This window comes from Syngnathoides biaculeatus, chromosome 23 (genome assembly GCF_019802595.1).
Source record: "Syngnathoides biaculeatus isolate LvHL_M chromosome 23, ASM1980259v1, whole genome shotgun sequence".
NCBI lineage: Eukaryota > Metazoa > Chordata > Actinopteri > Syngnathiformes > Syngnathidae > Syngnathoides > Syngnathoides biaculeatus.
In genome coordinates this window covers 15893338-15903553 of record NC_084662.1, presented here as the reverse complement: position 1 = coordinate 15903553, position 10216 = coordinate 15893338, and the positions used below count along the sequence as shown (strand labels likewise).

Genomic DNA, 10216 nt, shown 5'->3' with positions numbered 1-10216 from the left:
GGGGTGGGGGGGGGTAGGTGGAGCGGGGATTTCTCAACTGAAAGTATGAACATGAAAAAAATGCAAAACCGAAAGTGAAAGAAGAATTTGACCCTCTTGCACGGGATGCGGAAACGCTGGCACCCAATTTACACGCCGGTATTCGCCGCATTTTGTCTCCCCGCTGGCCCCCCTCCAAAAGTATTTCGGCCACGTTGCGCTTCGCAACAACCCGCGGGCAAGATTCGCAAACCGGGGGAGACTTCGATTTGTCGAAAGTCGCCGACAGATGGCCAACACGGTAAGAAGTAAACAGCACTGCACTTTTCGTTTGACGCCTCAGCACTTACTTCTGCGGAAAAGCATTGCTTTTTCCTCAAGATGCTAAACTTTGCTGACGAACTTTACAGAAACTCGGTGCATTAAAAATATTCAGCAAAAAAATCAAGACTGAATTTGTCACGAATATTCACCACAAAATCTCAAACGTATTTACCAAAAACCAATAAAAACGGAACGCTTATCGTCTCATTTAAGACATTTTCGAACTATAAAACTGTTGTTGGTCATTAAATTTTTTTTAATTCAGTTTTCAAATATCAATTACACGTAATAGTAGAAAATAACTATCCATTTTCCGTACCACTTATCCTCACTACTTATCATATTGTTATAATTATTAAGGTAAATAAGCAATCAACATTAACCAATAGGAAATTCTTTCATAACCCTAAATTAGATATATCTGCCAAATGTAATAGCCAAATGGATAACGTTATGGAAAAACTAGCGTTTCATTAAAATGGTGGACCTTGAAATTTTATTCGTCTCTGCCTGGGAAAAAATGTAATACACCAATGTAATATGTAATCTAAATAAAATATCATGTTGACAAAATCATATCTTCTTAAAGGGCCATTTGTGTGAAACAATGCTCAATTTTTCTCCCACAAATGTACAGTTTTTGCGACACCGAGAGGGGTTGTTTGAAAAGAAATCAATATATTGCGTGTATGCCGCGTTTTCGCTAACATAGACACTTTTTTCTAGTCACGAGTGAATCCCTACTTGAACGATTCTGTGGTTATTGTCAGCGCTGCATGTACACGCGAGTACGAGCGCAGGAGGACGACGACGAGGAGGAGGCGATGGTGGACATTTTGGAGGAGAGGAAGCGTGGCAGCGACATAGGCCACGCCCTCAGGAGCTTCAGGCCCCGCCCCTACAGAGGGGCGACGCCCTGCTCCGCCAGCCAACTCAAGGCGGCCGTGCTGGCCTCCCAAGATGTCCACCGCGTCATTGTGGAGGTGGGTCGGCGCCCAAAATATTCAGCACTGAAAAAAATAGCACGCCATTAAGGGGCGTGGCTTAATTACACAGGAAGTCAGAGGTGGTGACCTGTCTGAGTGTGGGTGTGTGAGCTGTGGCCTACAGCAGCTCCTTGCGCGTGTTCTCATTTTTGTCCCCCCCCCCCACCCCAGTTCAACTAAGCGCCGAACCACTGTAAATACAGAAATATGGCATCTTCCTCAGGTTGCCATGGAGACCCAATCATCACCGGAGGAAGTGAGGGAGCGAGCGGTTGCCATTTTGGACGAGATGTCCCAAAACCTGCATCTGGGATTTGTCCGCCTGATGGGCTTCATGCTCAGCAAAGTGCTCAAGCGCATCTACTGCAGCATCTACGTCAACATGGACGCCCTCCAAGCGGTCACTACCGCGTTATACATATTTCCCGATATTTATGTAGCCTTTTATTGGAACGATTTTGTACCCGTCAGCTTCGGGAGGTTGCGGAGAACGCTCCCGTCGTCCTGCTGCCCAACCACAGGAGCTACACGGACTTCCTGGTGCTCTCCTACATCATGTTCACCTACGACCTCCCGCTACCCGTCATCGCCTCTGGATTGGGTGAGTGCCACAATTTATTTTTTTAGGATTATTATTTTTGTTCATTAGGAACTGTCCCAGTTGTCCCGAAGTACATGTATTAAGGACACAATCACTAACTATGCTGTATTCGAATTGGAAAACCATAGTAACGAGCTTTTTTTTTTCAACACAGTGCCATCTGCTGGCGTTATTGGGGTACTGCCCCACTTCCACTATTCATACACGGATCGCAATTGGGACTTTTTCTAAGAAAAAACGAAAATCAAATGAAACGCGGCAGACGTAAATCAGTTCTACTTTGTTTTCACCGCGTGGCTCTTCTGGGGCACTCCCTCATTTGCCCCTCACGCAAAATGGCCGCTCTCTCCCTCTCGCGACGTGTAAGCCTTGGCCGGGATGAAGTTCATGGGCGAGATGCTGCGTCGCTGCGGCGCTTTCTACATCCGACGCGACATCGCCTCCAACAGGCTGTACTGTGGAGTGCTGTCGGAATACGTCAAAAGCCTCATCAGGGTAGCTAAGACGTGTTCGCGAAAACGTTCACACAAGCGAGTGTGCGCTAATGTACTAAATTTGACTTAGTTTTTTTTTTTTTTTTTCGTAGACGGGATTCGCTCCGGTGGAATTTTACATCGAAGGCTACCGGAGTCGCTCGCTAAAGTCCTTGACGCCCAAGTTAGGTGAGTCGTATTGAATCGATGTTGCACAATAAGTAGGAGCTTTTACTTTAGCGCCATCTATTCAGTTTTGTGGGGCACTTCCCTGATTGCCCCAAGGCATCCACCATTACCTCATCGCCGCTAACTCTGAAAAATGCTAACACTAAAAATGCAGGTATGCTTCACATGGTGCTGGATCCATACTTCAAAGGCGAGGTGCCCGACATCACCTTGGTTCCCATTAGCCTCAGCTACGATCGGGTTCTGGAAGAGTACCTGCTGGCCCGCGAGCTCCTGGGCATCCCCAAGCCCAAGGAGAGCACCGTGGTGGGTCACGTTCACCGGGTTCCCGTTAGCGCTGCTCGCATCAGGCGAGGCGCAGAAAAGGTCGTCTGAGGTCGGGTTCTCGTCCGCAGGGCCTGCTGAAGGCGGCCAGGGTTCTACAGGAGGACTACGGCTGCATGTACGTCAACTTCGGTCGGCCCATGTCGGCCAGACAACTTTTTCAAGTGAACGTAGAGCCGCTCATATCCATGTAAGTCACAAATTCCTTTCCCGTTATGAATAATTTCATTTACTCGATAAGGAAACAAACTCGATGTGGAGACTGGGTTACGGTTAAGCCAGTCAACAGCTAGCCAACTCTACTCTTGTGATCGCCGACGCCCACTTCATTCATTAGGCCTGGCCCCGCCTTTTAAAGTTATACACACTCAAAGTCACAGGCGCTGCAGTCGAAAGAGGGGGGTGGTGACCCCAAGTGGATACAAATAAGGACTGCACCTTACATCTAGTTACAATGCAAAATAATGCAAAATATATGATTATATGAGTACTCAAACAATTGATGGGATAATCGATGGAATACTCAGAATGCTGAGGAATGACTTATACTGCAGGTGCCACAAGATGGCAGCAAATGGCTACTTTTGTAGCTCAATTTTTACTATTGTATTTTTAAAAGGTCATTTAGATCGCCGCTTTTGTTTTTGTACAATTTGATGGTTTAGATTCCGTCCCTATTTTTTTTGTAATATGTTTGGTTTCAGTACAAAAATACACGTGACTCAACCCTTTATTTCCCAGAGTTGATGGATTTTGATCCAAAGCATTTCTTAAGTCGTGTAAAATATGAAAACTCTTCTAGTCTCAAAGCAATAAACCTACAAGTCGGACCTTTTAAAATAAAAGCATAAAGGATAATAAGAGTTTTGCCAGACTCACATGGTTATTTATTTCACAGTCGCACTCGATAAACAAGCACAAAACAGTTTTCACTGTTTTTGCTATTTAAAACTATAGTTACTCTCTATAAAATGTATTTTTGTGAATATTTGTGGGTGTCTGTAACAGTTTAATTAGATTTTAATTCTTGTCTATGGGAAATCCTGCTTTGGTTCACCGTTCGGTTTGTTTTGACTTTCAGGAAGGTGAAGTTCCACTGTATTTTCTTTGTTAATATTACACGACGTATTTACGTAGTACAGTTGTTTTCTTTTCGAAGCGTACGATTAACGCGTTGACCCGGCTAATGTGTGCCAGCTAGCTCATTAGCCAGCGCATCGGTCTTTAAATATAGCACTCAAGTAAACTCATAAAGTTAAATAGCTCTAATAACTCACTTGTATTTTTGCTTGATAAGTTCATTTTAAGTGAGAATATTAATATAAATAAGTAGTTACCTTGGAAACGCGAGGATTCCACATGGCGCAGACAATACGAGATGCTCGCTCTTCTTTTCACGTGTTTTTTTTTTTTTTTTACTCACAATTCTCTCTTTGACACATCCGCAGAGAAGTTCCGTCAGAGCCGAAGCGGGCCGACGTGAGCCGGGTGGCTTACCTGACGGTTCGGCTCCAAGAGCGGGGGTCCTTCACCAGCCTGTGGTCCCTCATGGCCTGCCTGCTGCTCCAGTGTCCGCCCTCGCTGCTGGCACAAACGGGCCTGCCTTGGCGGAGGCTCGCCGAGAAGACGCTTTGGATCAAGAGGCTGGCGCTCGACTTTGGGGCACGGCTGAACTGGCCCGGTGAGTCCGAAGGATCGACTGGAATTTCAAAGAAAGATTATACAGTACGACGGACGCCGATGATCAGTACAAATCTTTAGGGACGATATTAAATGTTTTTTTTTTAAAGTAATTTTAACCTTCCAACACAGTTGTAACACATTTATTAAAACCAACCCAGCAAAATATTCAATTACTGATTACTATAGCCGCAATCGGAGACATACATTCGAACCATGCGCCCTGAAACTGCAAGTCATATGTGCTAACCACTAATGCGCCATGCTCCAATGTTAAAAAAAAAAGTGAGCAGCTCAGCTTCGAGCGAGATCAGACAGATTAGACGAATGTGAGTTGGCACAAACGTTCACACTCACTTAGGGGATGTTCGTCGGGATTACGGCGTTCATCCTAAGAAGACCCCCCACTCAAGCGTCTCATGAGGTGGGAGATAAGGTCACTGGTGGGAAGTAACCGAGTACAAATACCTTCCTACTGTACTGAAGTTGATTTTTCATGATTTATGTTTGAAGAAAATGAATATTTGAACACCCTGCTATAGTTCAAGTTTTCCCACTTGAAATAATGGAGTGGTCTGAAATATTCATCGTAGGTGCAGGTCTACTGTGAGAGAGATAATCGAAAAAGAAAAGTCCAGAAATCCCAATGAATTACTTTTTTAACTATTTGTGTGATACAGCTGCAGTATTTGAACACCTGTCTATCAGCTAGAATTCTGACCCTCAAACAGGTGTCAGTCCACCTTTAAAAGTCCACCTCCACTCCATGTATTATCCTGTGTGTGAGGTCGTTAGCCGGATAAAGACACCTGCCCACCCCATACAATCAGTAAGACTCAAACTTGTAACCTGGCCAAGACCAAAGAGCTGTCCAAAGACACCGGAGACAAAATTGTACAACTCCACACGGCTGGAAAGGGCTACGGAGAAATTGCCAAGCAGCTTGGTGGAAAAAAGGTCCACTGTTGGGGCAATTATTAGAAAATGGAAGAAGCTAAACATGACGGTCAATCTCAATCGGAGTGGAGCGCCGTGCAAGATATCACCTCGTGGGGTCTCAATGATCCTTAGAACGGTGAGGAATCAGCCCAGGACTACATGACAGGACATGGTCAATGACCTGAAAAGAGCTGGGACCACCGTTTCCAAGGTGACTGTTGGTAATACAATAAGACATCATGGTTTGAAATCGTGCATGGCACAGAGGGTTCCCCTGCTTAAACCAGCACATGTCAAGGCCCGTCTTAAGTTTGCCACTGACCCTTTGGATGATACAGAGGAGACATGGGAGGTTTTGTGGTCAGATGAGACCAAAATGGAACTTTTTGGTCATAATTCCACGAACAGTGTTTGGAGGAAGACGAATGATGAGTTTCATCCCAAGAACACCATCCCTACTGTGAAGCATGGGGGTGGTAGCATCATGCTTTGGGGGTGTTTTTCCTGCACACGGGACAGGACCATTGGACTGTATTAAGGAGAGGATGACCGCAGCCATGTATTGTGAGATTTTGGGGAACAACCTCTTTCCCTCAGTCGGAGCATTGAAGATGGGTCGTGGCTGGGTCTTTCAACATGACAATGACCCGAAGCACACAGCCAGGAAAACCAAGGAGTGGCTCCGTAAGAAGAAGATCAAGGTTCTGGCGTGGCCTAGCCAGTCTCCAAATAGAAAATCTTTTGAGGGAGCAGAAACTCTTGTGTTTCTCAGCGAGAACCTCTTGATCTCGAGAAGATCTGTGTGGAGGAGTGGGCCAAAATCCCTCCTGCAGTGAAACCTGGTGAACAACTACAGGAAACGTTTGACCTCTGTAATTGCAAACAAAGGCTACTGTACCAAATATTAACATTGGCTTTCTCACGTGTTCAAATACTTATTTGCAACTGTATCACGCAGATAAATCGTTAAAAAAATCATACATTGTGATTTCTGGATTTTTCTTTTTAGATTGTCTCTCTCACAGTGGACATGCACCTGCGATGAAAATTTCAGACCCCTCCATGATTTCTGAGTGGGAGAACTTGCAATATAGCAGGGTGTTCAAATACTTATTTTCTTGACTGCATGTTTAAAAACAGGCATCCGTGCATTTAATGAATTCTTTGCCAGTTTTGGCGCAAAAGAATGATTTGTGGTGAGTGGAAAGAGGCCAAGTTCTGTATGTGGTGGGGCAGTGCCCCTAAGACTTTGCCCACCTGTAGATACGTTGTTTCAGCCTGTCACGCTTTCAGGACACATCCCCGACTTGGAGGTGATGTCGGCGACCGTGGCCCTCCATTACCCCTCGGTTCGCCTCGAGGCGGGGCGCGTCTTCCTGGTCGTGAAGGAAGAGGCAGAGGTGGCAGGCCGGCAGCGAATCAGCGCAGAGGATGATGTGGTCAGGATGGCCGAGCCCATGTTGATGATGGCGTCGTACCGCAACCAGTCCGTGCACCTTTTTGTCCGGCCGGCACTCCTCGCCGTGGCCTTGAACCTCTCGCAGAGCAGCCGTAAAGGTGAGCGTTAGGGATTGGCTGCTAACCAGGGTAGTTAGCTAAAATGATGACCCTGTCATTGCAGATGAGGTCTTTGCATCTTTTTGCTTCCTTCAGAACGTCTTCAGGAATGAATTCATCTTCATTCCTGGTGAAACTGCTGAGGTAAAGTCGTTTCGTCATCTGTTGTTTTTGAGATGTTACTTATAACTGGCCCGTATGGAATATCCCACTTGGAGGCACTGCCCTACCCCAGAAGAGAACTTGACCTCTTTCCATTACCTATTATATGTTTTGTGTAGAGTATAGAGCTGTGATTCTTAAAAAAATTAAAAATAAACAAGTCCGATCCTATTATTTACTTGCACCAATAAGGACTGTGTTTAGGGCAGTGCCCCACCATATTCAGCAGGAATGTCTCTCTTTCTGTTACATATTTTCAGCAGTCATTATTTCCTTCCATCCATTTTCTTGACCGCTTATCCTCACAAGGGTTGCAGAGTGCTGGAGCGTATGTCAGCTGTCTACAGGCAGGAGGCGGGGTACACCATGAACTGGTTGCCAGCCAATTGCAGGGCACATCGAGACAATCACACCTAAGGGCAATTTAGAGTGTCCAATTAATGTTGCATGTTTTGGGCATGTGGGAGGAAACTGGAGTGCACGGAGAGAACATGCAAACTCCACACAGGGAAGGGCTGGGATTGTACCTGGGTTTTCAGAACTGTGAGTCCAACGCTTTACAGCTGATCCACTGTGCCGCCCAGTCATTATTTCTTTCAAGGAAAATCAAATCAAATCAAACAGAACACGAGTCCGATGCGAGCATTTCTCTAGAATGGAGACTAAATTTAGGCCAGATTGCAAAGAAATGTACTTCTTGTATTACAGATTTATGATTATGACAAAACGGTGATTCTTGAAAGCAAGAATCAAATCAAAATTGACAAGTCCCGTCTCTAATAAGGTAATGGGTTTAAGCAGCTAAGGGGCAGTGCCCCACTGTACTCCACAGGTGGCACAAAAAATGTACAGTGGACCTCAGTTTTAGAACGTCTGTTTTCGTACAAATCAATTTTCAAATGAAAATTTAGAGATTTTTTTGCCTGTTTTCAAACGAAAATCGGCACTCGAACGCCCCCAACAAAAACCCGGAAATAACTGAATGCGCACAACCAGACCAGTTGACCCACCTACGCTTTGTTATTGTCAATTCGAACGAACCCTCGAAAAAACCCCCCCCAGAAATCACATAACTCGTGGGGCGGTTGCTTCGGTTTTCGAACAAATCAGTTCTCAAATCACCTTCTGGAACAGATTGTGGTCGAGAACCGAGGCACCACGGGAATTCCAACTTCCGAGGTGTTAGCAAATGGGGCATTTCCATCGATTCTCCGCAATGGTCTGTCTGCAGGACTTTGAGGAGGCGTGCTCCCTCCTGAGGAAGTGCGGCGCCCTCGATGCCACGGGCCCGCAGGAAGTGACGCTCTCCGAGGGAGGCGTGGAGGTGTTGTCCTTCCTACGGGCACTTCTGAAACCTTTCATTGACTCCTACCTGGTACATTTATCATATTTTGATCATACCAGCCTGGTTTATACAGTGAGGGAATACGAGGATTTGCAGTATGGATCCTGTGAAGTTTGAGGAACGTGACAAATGTTCCTATTTTAGAGTTGGGGGAACGCTTTCAGTTTTGGGCCCAAGTTGGTGATGAGCTTTGCCGTGTTTGTCGACCAGGTCATGTTGAGGTTCCTCAGTGACCAGGACACTCGCGTGATCACGGAGAAAGACTTCCTACCCGCCGTGAGGAGTCTGGCGACCAAGCTCATCATTTCAGGTACAGGGCAGAACCCATAACGTCACCTGGCAGAACCAGTCTTCCTCTTGGGTCTCTGGTCCGCAGGTGATCTCCACATCTACGAGACCCTCTCATCCGACGTCCAGAAGAACGTCCTGTCGGCCCTGAGGAGGCTGGCGGCGGTGACAAAGCCGAAGGCGTGAGTAATGAGATTAGCCGGGGGGGAAAAACCTCTTTGGCTTCTAAGCTCATTTTGTCTACAGCCTGCTTGACCGTGTTGTCTGATTTGGCCATTTACAGGTCAGAGGAGTATCATGTGGATCAAGACGCCGTGAGAAGAATTGAACGCACTCTCTGTAAGAATGAATTGTTTAGTTTAATAAAACGGATTTTGGAGAGTGAGGGTTGTGGTATGCATGGTGAGCAGAGAGGAATAGGGTGGTGTCGTCACAGGGGTTAACTGTAGTTGTGTTGATCGGTGTTTGGCTCGTAATCACTTACTGTAAGTGTACTTCTCGTCTCTAGCTGGACAAATCCGCCCCCAGTTGCTCCAGACTGAACCTGACGCAAGACTTTAGTCTTCCTTGGTACGGGTCCAGCCCCAGCACCAGACCACGTTCACGCGCTCACCTTCACTTGACCTCTTCCTCCTTCAATTTGTTTTTCATCCTACCCTTTTTTCAACATAGGAAGAAATCTGAAGACATCAGTTCTCATCATTGTAATCAAGGCAGTATTAATTACATTTGTACTGTACCTTTGCTGTACTTTGTATGCAGGAGTGTTAAGGCAACACTGAAGATGAATCATAAAAAATTATGGAATTGCAGCTGAATAAAGTTGTAATCCTACAACTGTGAATATCATGCTAACGTCACTAGAATAAAGGCTCTAAAGATGTTTTGAGAATCCAAAGTTGGAATATTCTTTCTTGAGCTACCGCTTTATTCTTGTAAATTTACAAATTTGATCCCTTCCAAAATGATGACATTGTCTTGTAACATTAAAAATGTATTCTGGTAACATTACATCTTTTGCTAAACTCACGGTTTAGCATACAATTATAAAATTATTTAACCATAAGATTCACAAAACAGTATTTTATAATACATATTAGATAGTATATTAAAAAACCCTTTTAAAGTAGTTTTACGATGAGATTCAAATTATATATTTTTTTGTCATATACAGTATACCATGCACAAAAAAAATCTCACGTATTATACTTATGTGCATATAAAGTATTTTGGAATTATATTTAATCCGATTCTTTGTCTTCAAGTAATACACCTTTAGTCGTTGCAGGCATTTAAATGAACAAGAATTTTTTTTTTTATGAGACTATCATGAGAAACAACTCACTACCAAAAAAAAAAGTTCTGAGAA

The 10216-nt window shown here is 44.9% G+C and overlaps 1 protein-coding gene across 1 annotated transcript; it reads left to right on the top strand.

Annotated features, from left to right (window-relative positions):
• The first annotated feature begins 92 nt into the window (after positions 1–92).
• On the top strand, positions 93–9735 carry gnpat2 (glyceronephosphate O-acyltransferase 2). The gene is made up of 16 exons (XM_061813096.1): positions 93–280; positions 1074–1286; positions 1513–1689; positions 1761–1890; positions 2258–2385; positions 2477–2552; positions 2707–2858; positions 2948–3066; positions 4325–4557; positions 6789–7052; positions 7117–7196; positions 8446–8589; positions 8770–8869; positions 8936–9029; positions 9131–9186; positions 9356–9735. Exons 1-16 carry the CDS (start codon positions 269–271, stop codon positions 9406–9408), a joined length of 2031 nt encoding a protein of 676 aa, XP_061669080.1. The 5' UTR covers positions 93–268; the 3' UTR covers positions 9409–9735.
• The last annotated feature ends 481 nt before the right edge of the window (positions 9736–10216 follow it).